The sequence below is a fragment of the Colletotrichum orchidophilum genome (genome assembly GCF_001831195.1).
Source record: "Colletotrichum orchidophilum strain IMI 309357 chromosome Unknown Scaffold_38.1, whole genome shotgun sequence".
Lineage (NCBI taxonomy): Eukaryota > Fungi > Ascomycota > Sordariomycetes > Glomerellales > Glomerellaceae > Colletotrichum > Colletotrichum orchidophilum.
Genome location: NW_019172994.1, coordinates 41,105 through 62,198, shown reverse-complemented (window position 1 = coordinate 62,198; position 21,094 = coordinate 41,105). Strand labels below are relative to the sequence as shown.

Sequence of the window (21,094 nt, the reverse complement as noted above, 5' to 3'; positions counted from 1 at the left end):
GAAGAGTAATTGACCTGATGATGAGATGCCGCCCGGTCTTCAGGTACGTACCGTAATTACAATGCGTAAATATGGAGCTCGGGAAAAAAGCTCAGACCAAGCAGGAAGCAAAAGTGCAAAAATACAAGTGGCTCATTTTTTTTTTTTGCTCACGTGATTAGGGTGGTGTCTCCCTGGAGGGAATCCGCCCACACGACATTTTTGCAGCCTCAGCTATCCCGATTTCGAGGAATTTCCTAATCGTCACTCCTCTCGATTGAACCCGTCAACTAACCTCCAGGTCAATCATCAAGATGTCGCACCGCAAGTACGAGGCACCCAGACACGGCGTCAGTTCCACCTCTCGACAATCATCGTAATTACTGCTAACATTGCTCAGTCTTTGGCCTACCTGCCGCGCAAGCGTGCCGCCCGTCACCGCGGCAAGGTCAAGTCGTAAGTTTTGTCCACCACATTTGGGCGACTCTTTTTTGAGCCTGCGGTCCGGAAAGGGAACTTGAAGATACAGGTGCTGACAATGACAATCTTTTCCACAGCTTCCCCAAGGATGACGCCAAGAAGCCCGTCCACCTTACGGCCACCATGGGCTACAAGGCCGGTATGACCACGATCGTTCGCGACCTCGACCGTCCCGGTGCCAAGGCCAACAAGAAGGAGGTCGTCGAGGCCGTCTCCATCATTGACACCCCACCTGTACTACCAACGCAGCCCGCTTGGCTCTGTGCCTATGGCTAACAACTCTATAGTTGATCGTTGTTGGTCTTGTGGGCTACATCGAGACCCCCCGCGGCCTGCGCTCGCTCACCACCGTCTGGGCCGAGCACTTGAGCGACGAGATCCGCCGCCGCTTCTACAAGAACTGGTACAAGTCCAAGAAGAAGGCCTTCACCAAGTACGCCAAGCAGCACTCCGAGAACTCTGGCGCCTCCATCACCCGCGAGATCGAGCGCATCAAGAAGTACTGCACCGTCGTCCGTGTCCTCGCCCACACCCAACCCCGCAAGACCCCCATCAAGCAGAAGAAGGCCCACCTCATGGAGATCCAGATCAACGGTGGCTCCGTCGCCGACAAGGTCGACTTCGGCTACGGTCTGTTCGAGAAGCCCGTTGAGGTCGACTCCATCTTCGAGCAGAACGAGATGATCGATGTCATCGCCGTTACCAAGGGTCACGGATTCGAGGGTGTCACCGCCCGTTGGGGTACCAAGAAGCTTCCCCGTAAGACCCACAAGGGTCTGCGTAAGGTCGCCTGTATCGGTGCCTGGCATCCTTCCCACGTCCAGTGGACTGTCGCCCGTGCCGGTCAGAACGGATACCACCACCGTACTTCCGTCAACCACAAGGTCTACCGCATTGGCAAGGCCGGTTCCGATAACAGCGCCTCCACTGAGATTGATGTCACCAAGAAGACCATCACTCCGTATGTTTCTGCTCTCCCCGGATTTATATCCCAATTACTGACATCCGCAGCCTCGGTGGCTTCGTCCGCTACGGTGAGATCAACAACGACTTCGTCATGGTTAAGGGCTCTATTCCCGGTACCAAGAAGCGTGTCATGACTCTCCGCAAGTCCATGTTCACTCACACCTCGAGAAAGGCCCTCGAGAAGATCGACCTCAAGTGGATCGATACCTCGTCCGAGTTCGGACACGGTGCTTTCCAGACCCCGGCGGAGAAGAAGCAGTACCAGGGTACCCTCAAGAAGGACCTTGCTGCTCAGTAAATGGGTTCTTCAATTTCATTGTATCATGGTCATGGCATCGGTGTAGAGGGTTCACGTTACTTTTCGGATGGTTTGGGACACCTTTGAGGTTAAAATGAGTGCCGAGAATTCAAAAGTCAAACCAATGATACCTAGATGATCACCCACTTGTAACCCCTCTTGTGGCTTGTGAATTATGATTCGATGTGGTGACAAAATGCTTGAGTGACGCTGCCGTCCAGGCCTACAGAATGGCATGAATTTTATACAAAAATGTGGGTGCTTAGTGTTCATGACAGCCAGCCATTGCCGAAATGGTGGGGCGGCAAGGTCTGAACAGCGAGCGACGTGAGGCGTAGCTAGCCGGCCTGTTGCGTCATTCCATCAGTACCCAACCATGGCGTGCAGCTTCCTGCGAGCCAAATTCGCGACCGCAGCACCCCTCAGCACGCTATTCAGATCGCCCGCAACCCATCAGAAGGGAATGAAGACGACTATCCCACGAACGCTGTATCGAAATCTCTGTCAACGGACCCCCTCTTCACCTACGACACCCCTCAAAGTGCGCAACTCATTCACACTGAGACCGAATCTCGCACCAAACAGCGGCACCAGCACCAGCAGACTCCTCCAATCTCGTCAGGCTACCACCAGCAAGTTCTCGACATTTGCAAACTTGAAAATGTCTGACGCAGACTACGCGGCGTTCCTGGACAAGGCGAATCAGGACCCCAACGAGGGGTACGCCGCGACGGCCAGCAGCAAGAGCAAGGAGTTCAAGGCGCAGGACAAGGGCGCCGAGGTACCAAAGGCCATCCAGGCTGTATTGAAGGAGGACAAAGTGTACATTTCCGACGCGGACGAGCCGTTTGTCGGTGTCGCGCTGCAGTGGGATGAGGCTGGCAAGGGCCTGCCGGACGAAGGTGATTTGGCGATCGACGCCTTGCCTTCAGTTTCTGCCCTGCTTTAGGGGACGTTGCGTTCCATGGGGTATACAGTGACTAATAAACCACGTTGCAGTCGAATTCGCGCAGCTGATCGAGCACCCCGACGCCGAGAACGCGGATGTGGAGCTCCTCGACCCCGTGGACTGGGACTCGAACGGCGACTACAAGGACGTCATCGAAGCGGTCCGCAAGGCGGGCAAGGGCAACGACGTCAGAGTTTACAAGGTGCCAAAGGGCGGCGTCCGGACGGAATACTGGCTCGTCACGACAGACGGGAAGGGCAAAGAGGCGAAGCTCGTGGGCGTCAAGGCGCTGTCTGTCGAGAGCTGATACCCTCCAACCCCGAGAAGAAACCCGCGGGGAATGGAGGCGGGACGGAAAGAAATGGGGCCACTGGTCAGCAAAGTACTTGAAAGGTCCGCGATATAATTAGTGACTAGTGTATAGCAAAAATGCAACTCATTCGTGTACACAAAATATCGTCATCTAGTGCCGAAAAGCAGTTTACTTCGGCCTCATGCTTTTGCCACACAGAGAATCCATACCAGGGAGTGAGCTTTCCTACTCCTTCAGGTCATCAATCTAGACCAGATTGGCGGAACAATGGGCTGGTGGGTGGGGGCCAATGTGTCACTGATCCTTGACGCTCACGCAGCGGAGGTGCCACTAATGGCAACGCCTTGTCTCGTATCTTATCGAAGCGCAACGGCAGCCAAATTCCGCTTTATCGGACCTTACCTTTACTACCTATGTAACCCCTCCACGCTTCGGAAGCTAAATAATTCATACAAGTCCAACCTTTTGGATGCGGTGACTCAGATACAAACCAAAACAACTCTCCACGCACGCCTTACCGACACATCCTCAGCTTCGCCAACGGACCGGATCAGAATGTCGGGACCGGTAAGTCTTGCTTGCTCCTCAATTGACCTCGGTCGGCCGCCACATGAAGCATGCAAAACTGACATGCCCGCATCGTTCACAGCGCGCAGTCGTACCGTCCCTCGAGACGGTCAGGTCCATCCTCGCCACCCCGGCCGCGACCAACGCCGCAAAGAAGCCCACGCTCGTCCCCGTCTACCGCCAGATCTCCTCCGACCTCATCACCCCGTCCGCCGCCTACCTCAAGGTCTCAGCCCACCACAAGGACTCGGACTACTCCTTCCTCTTCGAGAGCGCCGCCACAGAACGAGTCGGCCGCTACAGCTTCGTCGGTGCCGGGCCCCGCAAAGTCCTCGTCACGGGTCCCAGCCATGGCCCCGAGTGCGATCCCCTTCCGGCCCTCGAGGCGGAGTTGGCCCAGCACGTAGTCGCCCACGTTCCGGGCCTACAGTTACCGCCCATGGCCGGCGGCGCCGTCGGCTACGTAGGCTACGACTGCGTGCGCTACTTCGAGCCCAAGACGGCGCGGCCCATGAAGGATGTCCTCCAGATCCCCGAGTCCCTCTTCATGCTTTTCGACACCATTGTCGCCTTTGACCGCTTCTACGGCGTCATCAAGGTCATCACCTACCTGCACGTCCCCGAGGATGCCGCGCAACTCGAGGCCGAGTACCAGAAGGCGACGCAAACCATTGACGATCTCGTCACCGTCCTCAACGCCCCCGATATCCCCATCCCCGAGCAGCAGCCCATCAAGCTCCACCAGGAGTACACCTCCAACGTCGGTCAAAAGGGCTACGAGGCCCACGTCACGGAGCTCAAGAAACACATTGTAAAGGGTGACATCATCCAGGCCGTCCCCTCGCAACGCTTCGCCCGCCCCACGACCCTGCACCCCTTCAACATCTACCGCCACCTCCGGACGGTGAACCCGTCCCCCTACCTCTTTTACGTAAACTGCAAAGACTTCCAGATCGTGGGCGCCTCCCCCGAGCTCCTCGTGAAATCCGAAGCCGGCCGCGTCATCACGCACCCGATCGCGGGCACCGTGAAACGCGGCAAGACCCCCGAGGAAGACCAGCGCCTCGCCGACGAGCTGCGCAGCTCCCTGAAAGACCGCGCAGAGCACGTAATGCTCGTCGACCTGGCGCGCAACGACGTCAACCGCGTCGGGGACCCGTACACGGTACGCGTGGACCACCTCATGGTCGTGGAGAAGTTTAGCCACGTCCAGCATCTCGTCTCGCAGGTCTCGGGTGTGCTGAGGGAGGGTCAGACGCGCTTCGACGCCTTTCGGAGCATTTTCCCCGCGGGCACGGTGTCGGGCGCGCCAAAAGTGCGCGCCATGGAGCTGATTGCGGAGCTGGAGAAGGAGAAGAGGGGTATCTACGCTGGCGCAGTAGGGTATTTCGGGTACGGCGGTGTTGATGAGAAGGGCGAGGAGGTGGAGGGTGCCATGGATACGTGTATTGCGCTGCGGACGATGCTAGTCAAGGACGGCGTGGCATATTTGCAAGCAGGTGAGCATTTTGTCTTTTTTGGGTCTTGGTCTCCCGCCCCCCCTGTCTACCCCTCCTTTTTTTTTTTTTAGTCCTTTGGCGATGGGAACATTTCATATGCTGACTTTTGACGCAATTAGGTGGCGGTATCGTATTCGACTCTGACGAGTAAGTCAACTTCCCCTACAGTATTCCAGTAGCTGTATAGCTGTATACTAACGAAGGAACCCCAGATACGATGAGTGGTTGGAGACGATGAACAAGCTCGGCGCGAATATGCAGTGCATAACGACGGCGGAGGAGCTTTATTATGACCATCAACAACAGACAGCGGGCAAGTCGTAGTTTTGTTGTGGGAAATGAAAATAAGAGAGTCCCTTTAGCCGTAATTCAAATTCGATACCTTGGAAAGTATGTGAGGCGTTGCACAGGTTTGAATCTTCGCCACGCTTCACAGTCACAACTTGAAGTCAAGACGTGAAAGTAATGCGGGGGTGAGGGTGTGAGGTGTAGTTTGTGAAGCATGATGCGATATCTCGACCCTTTTGCTACTTCCTGCGTCCCTTTTCTGCTTCAGTTAGAACAAGTGCTGAGCACTTTAACAATGGCAACCCTTCAAGAGTATAGGTCATCAAAATCTGGTATTAAAATCTTCATACTTACTCATTATATGATGCCGCAGACCCGCAGATCTAATGTGCGGATCACCAGCCAACCTCTTGAGGTTCTACACTAACCCCCCAGAAAAGACTGCCATGGACTCAAGGTATATATGTATCTGAAAATGCATGTGTACATGCATGCCTCCCCACCAATTCCCCATCCATAAATCAAAACAGATGATACGAGGGTATAAACACCGACCCGACCCCCAACCCAATCGTTGCCAGCGAAGCCCAAAGCACCGCACCCGCGACGACACCGTCCTGCAGGATCCGCAGGTGCAAGTTCCGGCTCGCCCGGCTGCGCTCAAACACCCGCCGCCAAAGCCACCGGCGCCCATATGCGGCAACCCACTCCTCACCCGAGAACAGGTTATTCTCCGGGCCCAGCGTCGAGAGTGCGGGTTTTCGAAGCGGATCGACGGCGCCGGCAACACTCTCGCTCGTCGCAGCGCGGCGGTGGGCTACTCTGTCGTGCTTCCTCGCGGCACCCGTGCCGGCCTCTAGGTCGGGCACCTCCCAGGGCCGAATGTGGCGTCTGCGCGCGAGATGGAGGGATAAGGAGACGCCGTCGAGGGCCGCGACGAGGATGGCGAGACCCGAGAAGAGGAGGGGCATGGAGAGGAGGCGGTAGTAGCGCGAGAAGGATGACAAGATGAGTGCGACGTCGAGGCCCAGGCCCAGGATGATCAACACAAAACCGAGGAGGCGGAGGAGGTGTGTCGCGGCGCGGTTTGCATTGGCCATGGCATGCCGGATGAAATCTGGATGGAGCTTGCCGCGCAGGAGGGCTTCGACCTTTTCAAAGGCCGGGAGGAGGGCCGAGGGGTGCGTCGTGGATGCCGTTGCTGTCAGGACGGCGTTGCGGTCGTCCTTTGTAAGGTTTAGGCGGCGCGGAGCGGTTGAGTGGATGTAGTGCTTCGTTATGGCGTTGATGTCGGCGCGGAAGGGTTGTGATGCTGCTGGTGCTGGGGAGGGTGTTAGTGAACCGGTTTCGATTTCCAACAGTGGTAATCAGATCTCGTCTTGTGTGATGGGCTCACACATCATGGAGTATCAGCTGGTGATCTCACCTTGTGAACCTGTTCCCTTCTCCTCCTCCTCCTCCTCCTCCTCCTCCATCTCATCATTCCTGAGAATAGTTACTCTGGGGTGCGAAAAGTTCGTTGCCGACGATGCGTCGCGCGTATGGTTGCCTCCCGCCTTGGCTTTAGCGTAGTCGCTGGTCTCGTCGAGCATCTCGAGGATGTTGCTGACTTTACTCGAATTCTTGGCCCTCCTCTCCTTGGAGGTGAGCTTCCTGCCGCGGTCCGGATCCCAACGCGGCGCAAGAGCACGTTGCTCAGGCGCCAGGGTCGTCCACTCATGGACGTAGCCGCAGTACCATAGGAAAAACTGCAGGGGTTCCGCGTCCTGTTCGACATAGACTAGGTAGTCCACAAAGTCGTTTAGTGAGCATGGCTGAGACGTCAAGTATCACTGTTAGTAACTTTCTCCTTGGTATTCCTCGCCTTCAGGTCAGGTGTGCCGACGGGATATTGCTCACCGATTCTGTGTTATTCCTGATAACTTCTTCAAAGGCAAGCTGGGGCGGAATCCACTTGCCGGTCCGCTGTGCTCGGCGGCGGTAGCGCCGGCAGTCCTCGTCCATGACTGGTGGACGCCATGGCCGCTCCAGGTCGGAAGTCTGGTAGAACTTGAGCGACATATTGTTCTCCCTTCTGCGCAGCTTCCTACGTTGCTCGCGGACTCATAGCTTATGTGTATGTATGGGGTATGCAGACGAAAGGAACACGAGGTGGATGAGCCACGGGCATCCTAAAAAGAAAGAGGAGGTAAAAGTTTGACACTCAGGCCTCTCGAGGATCTGGTATGGGGTATGTGTGGTGCGTGAGGGTGGGCGGGCTGCTTATACCTTTGTATAATACGAAGGAAACAAGACACAAGGACACAACAGAACAAAACCCCGGCTTCGAGATGTTATGTTTGGTGCGCGCGTGCGCAGGCCTGCAACGGGACAAGGAAAGTAGACCGCCTCTTCTGCATGCGCATGCGCAACCCGCGTCTTGCTCAGCCGCGGTCTGCTTCAGCTTCATCCAATACGAGAAAGAACTGGCTCGGCCACAGATAATGACATGAAGCGTAGAGAGACAGTGCGTGTGCGACAGAGGATGTAAATACCGGCCCACCGATGCAACAGAACCACGCGGCATGAAAGGGGGGGAGGGGTGCCCGGATAGACTTGTATGTGACCCATCATGCTCCCGGCCAGGAAGTACTGCAGGTGGACGGGCTTGGTTTCTTATGATCACGTACCGCATCACGGCTCGTGGTTTTTTTCGTGGCTTGTGAGGCTGGCAGCCATAACATAAGCCGCAGAAAGCTAATGGGACAGACATCAGGTCGGCGGATGCCGGCAAGGCGGGGCAAGCTCTGTCCTGCTTGCTTTCGCTTCTCCCTCATGATCCCCTTCGCGTATCGAGGCTTTGGGCCGGGGTTGTGTGTCCATGAAGACGACATGGCAAGGGACGGGACGGTAAGAAAGAGGGCAGGAGGCCGCGAGCACGATCCAGGCCCAGCCCGGGAGGTCTGCGTCCCGGGGAAGGGAGCGAGTGAGACGTGATATAGCAAATATAGTGTGAGATCCCACTTAGAAGGAACGAATGATACAGCACCCAAACCAACAGAGGAGTGTGAAAGTGCGAAGTGAACGACCAGTCAGCTTGCTCTGACTCGAGCTGACTTTGATGCGGGCACTTGCTCCTGTCCTGGAGCAATCGATTCGTTCCTCGTGTAAGCTCAGTTCAAGGAACGAAACGAACCAACCTAAATAGGCATAGAAAGGAACGACGGTATTGACAGCCCTCCCTCCCGCACTGTCACTTGAAGTGGCATGTCCTGCGTTTACTGCGTCAGCTTGGATGTCCCTGGACGGAGACCCATGACAGCGGTTCCACAGATTGTCGTGCAGTGTGTTGTATGCAACTGGTACTTGCGTCGGCCTTTCTGTTTTGGCTGGCCTTGACTTGGTAAGATCTGACACTGGGCTGGAGAGGGTGTAGAAGATCGAGGCCGGCACAACCCCACGATGGCACAATAGCGTCGTCGAGAAGGTGAGGCCAGAGCGTCACGATCCCTGGCAGTACATTGTAGAGCCGAATTCCATACGACGAGAAGGGGCCTGCTGGCCTTGTTTCAAGGGAACGTGCGGAAAGGTGGTGACTGATGAGGTTGATTCACTAGCATGGCGCAGGAGGCGGGAGATGGAGTTGGAAATGGGAGAAAAACGGGTGCATGCAAGGGCGACAGCAATCACCGATTGGCTCCACGGCGTGGCATCGAGCTATGTTTCAGAAAGCTCATCCCGTCCTTCCCCTTCCCCCACTCCCCGAGGCGTGAGAAGAGGGTGAGAGCTCCGGTCCAAGACTCCGTCCGTCTCCACAGGACAGCCGGCCACTGGCCGAGAAAGCTGACCAGTCTGATCATTCATTGGACAAGCCGCACATTTTTGTTGGCCGGTCCCGGGTCGAGGGAATCGCCTGCTGGTATTGCGGCTGATATTGTCATCGCAACAGCCGAAAAGGCACAGCATGTCGGAGTATGTCGGTTTCTGCAGATTTATGCCACGGCGCCGCTGCTGCTATGCAAAGGTCGAGGGAGAGAATAGAGAAAGGAAACAAAATTGAGCGTATGGAGTCTTAAAAGCAAAAGCAGGTGTAGGAGGTGAGAGCGTCTGTGCCGCATCAGGACATCAATTGTGCTACACATCAGAGAACAAGTGGACTTACGGTCATAATTGTCTATGGAGTCCTCGTTCTCGTTCTACTCCCTCGCTTCGCTTCTTTCCACCATCTTGCCAAGTCCAACAAGTCAGGTTCCTGCGGCTCTCTCTGGCTTGGGATACTCGTCTTCAGGTCCACTTCACTTGGTGGTGTTTTTGGCAGAGAAGACGAACCAGACGTCCATGTATCCCTACCGCAGTATCCAACGGAACCAAGAGAGGGAAAGCAAAAAACAGGGACGAACGAAACAGTGGCAGACACTACTAGAAAGTTTGACCTGTGCCTGTGGATGTACGTGGGCTGTATGTAGTCGCAGGTCCGGTGATCAGATCGCCCTCTGGGTCAAGGGGGAGAGGAAAATCTGGAGAGAAGAAGAAAGATTCGCGAATCATAGGAGTGTGCTCGCCGCTCGGGCATTTAACAAAATCCAACATCCCACATCCCACATCCCACACCCCTCTGATCACGGCAGTTTGCCGTATGAATTTGCCATCTGCATCCTCTTGCCTTTTTTTCGCAGGACTATGCTTCAATCTGATCTTCTCGGACCCAAAGCCACGATTCATCACGTCACCGTCCCGCCAACAAAAAGGGACGAGGGGGAGGGGGGGATGAAGGGTGACAAGCACAAGCCAAGCACAAGCCAAGCACAAGTCAGTCAAATACTCAAGTGTCTTTTCGGTTCGTCGTCAACTTGTTATTCCCCCGGTTGCCGACAGGCTGCCCCCTCCCGAGGAAGCTGCCGCATATAATGTACAGAATTCCGTTCCATGATATTTTGATCCCCACATTTCTCTAGCAGAAACCCTTGGTCCCGATCACCAAGAACCAAAAAGAAAAATGGCTTCCACTGAACGCCGAAAACGTTACCCGGTGTCCCCAAACGTGAAACACCCCGCTCACTCGGCCTGCGATATCGAACTTCACATATCGCCAATAACGTCACGTCCAAGTCTCAATAATAGAAAGTATCTATCCGTGATAGCCAATGCCCATTGAACTGGATCCTTGGACGTTGGTGACGGGGCGCTGCGCAGGCTCATGTCCGGACTCCCGCACAGCAGCGTCGTCCGTCACGAGTCTCTGTTAGTAGTCTTCAAAACATCCTTCGGGCCTCACTTTCCTCGCCCTGTCAAATGAGGCGTGCAGCAGCGTGATAGAACCAGCCTCAATTTCTAGTCCTGTGTTTTGATCAATTCAGAAAACAGATCGACGACAATTATGGATCTGAGAAGTCGGCATAAAAGGTGGGATGATAGACTCCCTCCCAATCCCTCGCCTTCTCCCCTCTGGCCGTGGACAATCGCAGAGAGAAAAGGTTTCGATCCGTTGATATATAGACACGCTACCAACTATACCTCAAGGGTCTGACATTAGGCAGCCCGTCCACAACGAAACGCTCCTCAATCTATGAACAGTCCGTGCCACGAGTCAAGAGTGTTGTGACAGCATGACATGAGGCCACCCTCCAAACAAATGGCAACAAGAAAATCAATTCAAATCATTGATCTGCTCTTCCAAGATACAGTATCTTGATTGGCTCCAGGGGCCAAGGGTCTCAGCCCTCTCCCGTTTGCTTCAAGCATCGACAGCTGTCTAACCTGCCCACATCCTAATTGGGAAAGTAGCTCCCTGATCAACAACGCCTCCTATCAAGACTCTTCGGCCTTTTCCAGCTCTTGGGCACCAGACCCTCAAACGAAGCCAAGTGAGAGACTTGCCACCGAATGTGCCACCCGGCTACCTGGAACTGAAGAAGAAATGAAGCAGCATTGTCATCGTTGCAAAGTCATCACAAATAGTGTTTGTCGCTTCTACGTACTTTCAACCGTTTGCTAGAAAGCTATGCTCAGCAGCATGAAATACTTCATTGACCTGCTGGAAGAGCGCATCCGAGTGATTATTAGTAAAATTATTTACAGAGCTGTTTTGCCAAAATGTTTCCACCTGGTCGAAGGCTCATGGCATCGAGTCACCGGTTCTTCCATGCCTCCCAAGCGGAATACCCATCGAATCGCGTGAGCTTTTTGTGCCTTGGTCTAGTGAGCAAACCTCCTATGAGGCCCGACCGAGACAGACTCAACAGAGCAGTTCAACAAGGACTAGGCTTGTACCGGCAGTAACCAGAAAGACGATCTCGAGACCCGTGTCGTCGAATGCAGCCGTGCTCGTGGTAGCTGCCGTCGAACTTCTAGTGAAATGCCTTCCAGATGTCTTTTCTACCTCCATATACTTGCAAACAGAAACAACATAAGCACAAATTCTATCCATGAACACATGCAATAATAGCAAAAAGAAACATACCTGTGGTTTGGAACCCCCGTCAGTCGGGGTGCCTGGCGAGAAAAGTTGCACGGAATGATCAATGAACGCTTCGTGACCTGTCCGGGTTCGGATGTAGTCCGCCAGAAAGACAACACCGGTTGTAACCAAGCCTAGGATGACGAGGTAGATGAAGTTCCTGATTGTGAGCCATCTCGGCGGGTGAATGCTGACGCCGTGTGATCCAACCTCTGTGTGTTTCGCAGATTCTCCATGCGTCGTCTTTGTCGGAGCTTTCTGGGGAGTGGCGTCAGGAACAGGATTATACCCGAAGAGAAGGAAGGCCATGTTTCCGACGCCGCCGTTCAAGAGTTTCCTTATCTCTAGTAAGATTCGGTTGTCGAGGGATACTAATAATCGGTAAGCAGCATGCCTCGGTTGTTCAAGACGCTCAGACGATGTTGAAAGGCTGAATGGAGACGCAAAGAAATCTACAATGTAACCAAGGATGAGGAGTTACCATGGCATGTAGTAGTCCCAGAGGCCAAGTTGTCCCAGTGTGACTCGTAAGATAGCGAGGCTCTCCTTCCTTCTGAAGCCGAATTCTTCTGGGAAGTTGGAGAGGCAGTTGCTATTAAACTTCTGGCTGCAGGTTGCTTGGCAGAAACACTGTGAGGTAGCTACAACGGATGTAAGTTTGTCGATTAAAGAATACCAAGACATGAATCAAGAGAAAAAGGTCAGCACATTGCGATTGAAAATCGATGTATATTGTGTTGGTGAGGCTCTTGCCGCCTCCGTTCGAGGTCTCCCATGAACGCCTCTCCATCTTGTTCTCTGATAGGGTATTATTGATTAATGCATCTCCATCGTCACACTTGCCACGAATTTGAATTTCGAGGGAGCCATCATTCGACAAGCCCTCCCTAATGACCACCTCTTTTTCAAGCAAATGTAGAGCCAACCTGGGCGTTAATCGACCCTTTGCAAGTCTAGAAACAAGTCTCCGTACGCCCCCTTGCAATCAACGCCTTGAAAAATGCCCTGCTTCAATACGAAGCCTCCGTGTATTCGCAAAATGGGGTATAAGCCATAATCCAGTCCGTCATAAAAGTGTTGCACAAAATGTACAGAAGAAGAAAAATTTGGTGGCCAGTTACATCCACACAGTGAAGAAGATCATGACGCCAACCAGGCCAACAGCCATGCCAGCAATTTGCTTGGTGCCAGATCCCGAAGGTCTCTCGGGTGCCGAGGACTTGGCAGACTGTGTGGGCGCTGCGGAAGCGCTGGTGCTTGAGCCCGAAGTCGCTGATGCTGTCGGACTCGAGGAAAAGCTGCCCTTGAACGTCTCTCCAAGGGTAGGAAGGCGGACGTTTCCGTCCACCAACCAACCACCCGTGGCTTTGGGACAATCGCGGGTAGATACGCTAGTCGGGTTGTAGTTTAATTTCATCACTCCTACAGGAGTAACGGTGGCCCATTTAGCTTGCAGATTCTGGAAATCGGGAGACCTGGGAATTGGAGTGCCTTTGCGGGTAAACCCATCGTACACGTCGTCAGCGGTGATGGTCTTGGAGACTTCGGGTCCATATGACACAATGCCATAGCGATTCTCCTCGTAAATCCATTCGTAAACCATGGCTCCGCTCCAGTCATTTACCATGGGCTGGCTGAAAATGGCGTTCTGATCGTCCCATGTACGCGGGCCTTGGCCGGTGATGCATCCCGTCTCGGTGAAGAAGATGGGCACAGGAAACTTCTCGGCCATGGCTTGCAGGTTGGTGTATCCCGAGGTCTCGTACGTGTTTGGGTCGCACCATTCGTACGAGTTGAGTCCGAAAAAGTCAATATTGTCCTCGGGATTTCCGCCACAAGTCAGGTAGTCCTGAAGCATGGGTCGCAATTCGGCAATGTCTGCCGCGGAGTAGCCGACGGGAATTTTGCGATAACCCTTCTTGTCGCGGTAGGCCTTCATATCTCGTGCGGCAGCCTTCATGAAAGGGGCAACCTGAGACTGAGTGGGAAGCGCAATGATTTCATTGCCAATAAAGAAGCCAAGAACGTTGTCGTATTTCTCAAAGTTGTCCATCACCTTGGCGTACGCGTTAAACTGCGTCTCGTTCCAATAAGGAGTATTCTGAAGCTGTTGTTAGTAAAAGTACGCAAGCAGAAAAAGGGTCGAGACTGGACAGTACTGACAGGAAGTATGTACGAGTCAAAGGTGTCCAAGTCGATGAGGGTGTATATACCGGCCTTGTCGAAGGCTGCCATGCACCCATCATGGTTTGCGCTAGAGTCGACGTGGTAAACGCGGATTGCGTTGGTACCCAGCGTCTTCATGAGATTGGCGTCGCGGGTGCATTGCTCAGTATCGACCAGTGGGTCATCTGGACAAGCTTCTGTGTTAGACGGTGGGCTTTGTAAGTGTGCATTCAGACAAGCTGGGCTAACCTGGTGTCAATTGGTATGCGATGCCTGTGATTGCGTCAGTCCCAAGGATGTTGGCCCAAACGGTGCTTGGTGATTGGCATACCTTTGATGAACCATTGTTTGCCGCTCTCGTCGAAAAATTTGTTGCCCAGTATCTCGATTGGTGCAAGAGCTACGGCGGTACCAAGCAACAATGCCGAGACGAGCTTGGAGACTCGCATAATTGGGGAGGAATCGCAAGAAAGCCTTGTGATAAACTTCAACTAGCGAATACAGAGCTGCTGAGGATGCGACAAATGATGATGATGCCTTATGATGCCTTAGTGCTGCGGTTCCCAAGAATCAAAAAAGAAAAAGAAAAACACGCCCAAAAGGTCTGTTGATGATGGTGAGGATCGATAGTTGGATGTAGTTTATTCCACCGGGAGACAAAGAATTAAAGGCGACGAAAAGCTCAGCGAGGCAAATGCTGATGGAGCAGGTGCTGCTGCCAGACGAGGAAAGTAATGATTGTTGGCCGTGGCTGCCTCTTTCCGCCGGTCTTCAATGTTGTCGAGTCCGTTCCTTCGATTCAAGGTTCCCTTGGGTTTTTAGTTCACCGACCGCAACCGCAACCGCAACCAATTCCTTCCTTCGTGCGGAATGGCAATCCCACGCAACCTGCTCTCACCCACACCGCAACCGACGTCCGTTCTTGGCGAAAAAGAAGGAGAGGTCCAAGCAGGGTAGCAACCGTGTTGAAGTTCGTCAGGCGAGGTGGAAGGAAAGGGAAGTGCCTGGGGGAGATCGTGGATAAGCAGCAGCCTCGCACCAAGTGATGATGGGAACGCCTTGCCAGGGGAGGGGAGGGAAGCTATCGATTTTATTCTTCCAGCTCGCCGCTGCAGCTCACCGCGGGAGACACTCCGAACAACAACAAGGCCCTGCAGTTTTTTCCCTCTCTTTTTCTTACCCCTGCCGGCGTTCTCACAAGTCCCATCGTTCCTCTCTTGCTCTTTTTGGAATCGCATCCCACCTCTCCACACACGTGGAGTGCCAGACGGATGAGAAAACTGCCTAGGAGGAGGAGCTTGGAGCCCGCTCTGGTGCCAGCAAGGAGCCCAGTCTAGGGTGGGAAACGACGGCGGCAGGGGTGCGCAATGAGGGAAAAAAAAACGTACCAGGAATTCAAGCTTGAAGCAATAAGGCCGACTGCATGGGTCTGGATCAATGGAGGTGCGCCATGTTGTGCCATTGGCGGCGGGCCAGGGGTGAAGACCGCCTATCTTGATTGTCGCCCGGCCCAAGAGTGGTCCAGAGTCGTAAAGTCTTGACTCTGACTGGTCTCGACACCCTGGTCTCTCTCACTCGACACACAACGGACTCGACATGGACTGCCTGCTGCAGACCGGCGGCGTTTGTCGGCCTCATTGGGGGCAACGCGGCTGGGTGATGCAAGACGCAAGAGTAGAGGAGGAGGGGGGAACACGGTACAGTAAGCAGGCTGAGCCTACAAGACGCCAACGCGTCTTTTCTTGGACTCGATTGACAGCTATGACATCCCTTCCCCAGGGCTGATGATTCTGTTCGCAATCCTTCGATTCCTCCCGCTCTCCGCCTCCCGAGTCCTGTACGGAGACACAAGCACATCCCTCGCAATCGATCAGGGAAATAACTTCACAGTATCTGCACGGAGGCGCGGGTACTACTCCTAGACGCTGGCCTTGTTTCAATCTCCAGACTACAGACAATGAAGACACAAAAGCAAACTCGGCCGTCGTTTCTTTCTTTTGCCCCCACGGCTACAAACAACATGGCGCCATCCACCCGAAGCCACACCGTCTTTGATGCCTGCCCAACCAGACCGGCGCCTTTGCTGTCCCAAACCGAAAAGTAGCCCGCCACTTTTCGTCGCCTTTCACTAGCCTCGCGTAGCCACACATCCACACAACCATGAGTCGGGGGACCGGGAAACGGACCGAGCTATTCTGGCTCATGGGTGGCTGTTATTAGTACTAGGCTGTCAGCCAGAGATTTAGTGCTCCGGCAGAATGCAGCCAACGACAGACGAGGACGGCGACAGCGAGGCACTCAACTCACCACATTGCCTTGCCTCACCTCTGCCATCTTATCCTTGTCCATTAAGCTTTCGACGTAACGGCGAAAACTCCGTCTTCGCTCAGCTCACCACGGCTGGCCTTGACGCGACGTACTTGCTCAATGCCCTCTGCTTCTTCAACGGCTCGCCTAGACCCTGCTGCGGGGGTGACTCTCCAGATTAGCGATGGTCATCCCACAGGATGCGGCTGGAAATTGGCCTTTTCCCCGTCTTCATTTCCTGTTCTCAGTGTATCCAACAGCCCCCAAGGTCGAGGGTGGCTACAGGGCAAGGAAAAGTAACCTAGCAATAGTGGCTTCCGGATAATGAGTATGACGCAACACTCTGATCGCAGCGTCCCAGTGAAAACCGCTCTTAGCCCTACAGTCAGGCAAGCTTTAACGCGAACCAGGGTAAGCTTAACCCGGTCCCGTTCTCTGCCTGTTGATCTTATCCGGCGAGGTTGAAACGGCGACTGCAGAAAAAGGAGTGAACACCTACAGAGTAGGCTTCTGTTTCGTTCAAGGGACACCTTGGCTCATCCGTCTGCGAGCCCACTGATCTGGAGGAGCAAGGAGAGGGCGACTTGATGTCACATGTGGATCCATGCGTCAGCTTCGTTGCATTGCGGCACCTAGACACCCTGGGCAAATCCGTCGTTGGATCCCTCTGAGGAGCCTCTTGGCCGCATTCCCTCTGCCATTGCTGTAGCATTGAAGAAGGTGGCATGCGGCAGAAAGGTGATGCAATGGGCCGTAAGCTGCATCAGCGACACTGTTTGCAATCACTTGCGGCGCACCCCGCCGCGTGTTGCTCATCCAACAGCAGCCCAGCAGCGATGACAACAAGACGAAAGGAGGCGAAGCGAAGTCCACAGGAATCACAGGAGCTTCTTGTTTGTAACACGGTTGTAGAATTTTTCATTGAGAAAGAAAGCTCCACCGCAACGAGCCTTCGGCATCTGATCTTCTCACCGAGACATGCATTTGATGTTCATTTCGACAATCTCTCCATGGTCTTTCTTAAGTCGCCAGAACATTAATTTGCAAGCAGCACAACCGCTTCCTGCTGGCCGGCATCCTGCATAGGCTGAAACATGAAGGGACAACCCTCGACACTCTATTAACAAGCTCGACTCAAGCTTTCCCCGCCTGCCTCCGCGGCATCCGTGAAAGTTATTAGCAACTCAATCAGCGACGCGCACTGAAAGGAAAGGCGGGGTGTTGCTACTCGACGCTGAGGGCAATCGACATCGGATAGGCAGACAACGAGGTCAGCGGGGGATAGTGAGAGTCTAACAGGCGAGCCAAGCGAACGTCGTGCGCCCATCAAGAAGCGACGGGCGATCTTCTCTCTCGGCCTGGGCGAAGATAAGGCAGTGACACCTCACTTCCAGAATAAGGTTAGGTTAGCCTTCCAAAATCCCATCCCATCGTCCGGCACTCGAATCGCTGGGCTTTCTCACGAAAAGGTGACAAGAGAACCCAATGGTGCGGGGAGCTACGAATAAGCTAGTCGGCCAGTTCTACACCGACGAGTCCAGTTTTGGACGGCTTCGGCGCGTTACCCCGAAGACTTAGCCACGCTTTTCGTGGCCTCCCACCGAAGGTGAAGTCTAATGCAGCAAACGCAGCAAACGCAGCATAGCCAACAAGAACACTATACGAAGCAAGAACCTCTCGCCGTGTCGCTCGCACGAATGCATTCGGCATGTTCCAGAGGGTACATCCTCACCACCTCCACTTCCGCCCCCGCATACCATGCCGCAGGCGACCGATCCCGGCTGCAACTCTGAGGTTGCAAGTCTGGCCAGTCGAGATGAAGTCGCCTCCGGTTCAGCGGCAACGCGACACGGGTTGACGTCTGCTCCCACAAAGCCACCAGGACGGCCGCAGCAAAGCATTGGGGTTTCCCGCTGTGGTCTTGGTATCTTTCGTCCGGTTGACCAGTTAGGGAGAAGACATGATACCTGTGTAACGTGGTTTGTGGTCACACTTGACGAAAGGGCACTTGTTTCCATCCCTTTTCCGTCTTTATCGGCCCTTGCCGTTGGTTCTCTCCTTTCTATCTATTGGATTCAAGCAGGGCAATATGGACGAAGTCCAGAGACATCAGAAACATATACAAGGTAAGGGCAGATGACTCAAATGAAGTGAAACCTGCCATGCGCCCGTCCTATTTCTTCTACTACACAGGGAGGGCGGATACAGACTCATCGCGGACTCGGTGACTGTGTAGCAATGTTCCGCACTGTGTGGTTTAAGTCGGTTGGCGTTTCCAGTCAACGCGCGATATCAACATTCTTTCTGGATTATCTTATGGAAAATCAAGTCGATTTTAGAGACGACGGGCATGGTTCTTTGAGAACGGTGAGATGAAGCCACTCAACGAGTCAAGCGTTAATCAGCATGGGTGATTGTCATTTGACAAGTATGCCTGGACCGATCTGCTCTCACGATGAAAATCGCTTGGAACAATCTGAGATGTTCTAAGCCGGTAAGAACAACACTATGCTCCCTTGTGCTTCTATCCTCTATCGTGCTGTTGCCTTTATGGCTTCTACTTTGAGGAGGAATGCGATTCCCATCAACTTCCTTTACCTTGGGTCTCTCCCGAGTCCTGTTGCAAGATACGTAGTTGGCAAGTCCAAGACTCGGACCTAACCGCCTCAAGGACGTAGCTGACAAGAACTGTGCAGGAATCTTGGATTGTCATTCTTCTCGGAAGCGTCGCGGAAATATCAACTAAGAACAGCAGGTCTTCCGGGCATGACAAGGTCCCAGCCCCTAAGAAAAATCACTAACACTTGATGGGCACTCATGATTTTGCGCGAGACGACGCACGAACGTAACCCCTGGTGTCAGTTAGGCCAAGACGCTCAACATGAGGAGGGGGGGGGCGCGCGCGCGAGAGAGAGAGAGAGAGAGAGAGAGAGAGAGAGGATCCTGGAAATAAATTTGGCCCTTTCCCAAGGCCCCTCGCTGCGTCCGGCAGTACGTCCACTGGCGGCGGTCACCAACGTTCCATTACTAGAGTTGCGTCCCGGTCAAGGAGCCTAGGCGGTCAGACCGAAAATACGCCTTCAACCTCGTCGGGACGCCGTCTTGAGCTCCGTTCTCCAGCGAAGCCCCATGCATGTTGATGCGGCGATACTGCGCCGACAGGGACTGAGTCAAGCACCCAGTCGATGGCGTGATGGGACTTGAATACCGTGAGAGCCAGTAACATCTACGTTCCAAAAGCGGCGTCGATGTGCTTGCCGTCGTAGTCGACCCTATTCTGGCCGGGGCAGGCTTTCCTCTCTCCGCTGGTGAACGCGCAAATGATGCACCTTGGAGAAAGCCTCGCGCGGGCTATCAGTGTGAATCGGGCTGAACCCCCTCTTCGTCGGAAAAGTGTACCGTCATCGCACACTGCTAGCTGGTTGTGAGGAGCGAGAAAACACAGCCCTGATTTTAATAGGAACTGGCCGCGTTGAGTAGCGTCGATGGGTGGGAACAACCGTCTGGTGAGGCTTTCTGAGCCTGGTTTTACTTGACAAAGGTTTTCGAGCCCTGGGTTCCATACTATAGGTACGAAATAAGCAGGTGCACGTTGCGTGTTGACCAGGCATACCAAAAGCCTGAGTCAGGACAGGCATATCTCTCGTCGGGCTAACTGGTTCAGCCGGGTCTTTGGAAGAGTCTGCTTTCCATTGGGGTCATTTATTTTTTCCTTATGGTCATCACTGCGGCTACTTTATTCGGTGGGAGGCGTTGCATTTGATCCTTCTGAAAAGACTGTAGAATATACATAGCTCTGAAGTTGTACAGGAATCACAAGTCCACTTGGTTGCGGTGTTCCATAAAGCCTTCCTGGGCGATGAACACACGATAGCCCAAGGAGCTGAGTTTAGTTCTCAACCAGATTAACAATACAAAGAAAAAGCTTCCGGGGCTGTAATAGACCCTTGACATCCAGGCCTTGTGAAACAATTACATCCGGCGTATATTGGAAACCAAAAGCCTCGTTGTGCCTTTTTCTCTTTTTGCGTTACGAACAACTCCATCACTCTAATCTACGTTGTTTACCCAATGAAATCAAAGAGTCACCATGTTGCGTTTCAGAGGACGTTGACTTAATTACACATCCACTCACCCACATCCGACATCAGATCAGCACCGGCATGCTCCCGACCGTGATAGAGCCCATCTTTAGCAACACAACTACTCGCCTAAACTCCGTGGGCAATTTTCACAGAACCTAGTTCCCGCAGACTCAAAGTCAAGTAAGGCGTCCCCAAAATGCAATGGCGCTCCGAGCCCCATAACAGGCTCGATTGTTGTCACATGTCCACATGTTTCGAACGGAGCTCAGTGTCTTCGCCCAGCGGTCAAAGACGAGCACCATGCGGATGTCCTCCACGTGAAAAACTTCAACAGATTAGACCAATGCAAATTTGTTCAAGGCGCTTCTCTTTGAACCGGAGAAAATCCTGATGAGTGGGGGAAGGAAAGACGGAGCACTATTCCAGGAGGGAATCATTCTGGGGATATTCTTACGATTATCCATAACAAGTGTCATCATTAGATCAGCACGCTTCTTGTTCATCTTGCCTAGTACGTAACTTATCACGACAGTATAAGTCGAGCATATTGCATTTTTTTTATCAGCCTCTGACCACCAAGTAGATTGAATCCCTGCAATTACACCCTTGCTACAAGTAGCGGAAGCTGTCGAACAAGAGGCACGCTGTAGTTGCAGATCACGACTCGTCCGGCTTGGTTCCGCATCATCTTTGGACATCGTTCATCAAATTTTATTTTAAGTTGACAGAGATTCTGCCCATGAAGAAGCTCACTGCCGAGA

The 21,094-nt window shown here is 53.6% G+C and overlaps 5 protein-coding genes across 5 annotated transcripts; 2 read left to right on the top strand and 3 right to left on the bottom strand.

Annotated features, from left to right (window-relative positions):
* Positions 1 to 293: 293 nt before the first annotated feature.
* CORC01_05451 (ribosomal protein L3) lies at positions 294 to 2,979 on the top strand (the record flags this gene model as incomplete). Its single annotated transcript, XM_022617094.1, has 7 exons — positions 294 to 329; positions 380 to 435; positions 537 to 660; positions 747 to 1,420; positions 1,471 to 1,719; positions 2,309 to 2,625; positions 2,723 to 2,979. 7 exons carry the CDS (start codon positions 294 to 296, stop codon positions 2,977 to 2,979), a joined length of 1,713 nt encoding a protein of 570 aa, XP_022476319.1.
* Positions 2,980 to 3,540: 561 nt separating this feature from the next.
* On the top strand, positions 3,541 to 5,375 carry CORC01_05450 (anthranilate synthase component I; the record flags this gene model as incomplete). Its single annotated transcript, XM_022617093.1, has 4 exons — positions 3,541 to 3,552; positions 3,635 to 5,051; positions 5,171 to 5,198; positions 5,264 to 5,375. 4 exons carry the CDS (start codon positions 3,541 to 3,543, stop codon positions 5,373 to 5,375), a joined length of 1,569 nt encoding a protein of 522 aa, XP_022476318.1.
* A 485-nt stretch (positions 5,376 to 5,860) lies between these two features.
* Positions 5,861 to 7,400, bottom strand: CORC01_05449 (uncharacterized protein; the record flags this gene model as incomplete). Its single annotated transcript, XM_022617092.1, has 3 exons — positions 5,861 to 6,660; positions 6,766 to 7,153; positions 7,239 to 7,400. 3 exons carry the CDS (start codon positions 7,398 to 7,400, stop codon positions 5,861 to 5,863), a joined length of 1,350 nt encoding a protein of 449 aa, XP_022476317.1.
* A 4,153-nt stretch (positions 7,401 to 11,553) lies between these two features.
* CORC01_05448 (uncharacterized protein) lies at positions 11,554 to 12,084 on the bottom strand (the record flags this gene model as incomplete). The annotated part of the gene is made up of 2 exons (XM_022617091.1): positions 11,554 to 11,706; positions 11,779 to 12,084. The coding sequence occupies 2 exons, from the start codon at positions 12,082 to 12,084 to the stop codon at positions 11,554 to 11,556; spliced, it is 459 nt and encodes a 152-aa protein (XP_022476316.1).
* An 808-nt stretch (positions 12,085 to 12,892) lies between these two features.
* On the bottom strand, positions 12,893 to 14,390 carry CORC01_05447 (glycolipid anchored surface protein; the record flags this gene model as incomplete). The annotated part of the gene is made up of 4 exons (XM_022617090.1): positions 12,893 to 13,876; positions 13,939 to 14,126; positions 14,191 to 14,214; positions 14,273 to 14,390. The coding sequence occupies 4 exons, from the start codon at positions 14,388 to 14,390 to the stop codon at positions 12,893 to 12,895; spliced, it is 1,314 nt and encodes a 437-aa protein (XP_022476315.1).
* Between the last annotated feature and the right edge of the window lie 6,704 nt (positions 14,391 to 21,094).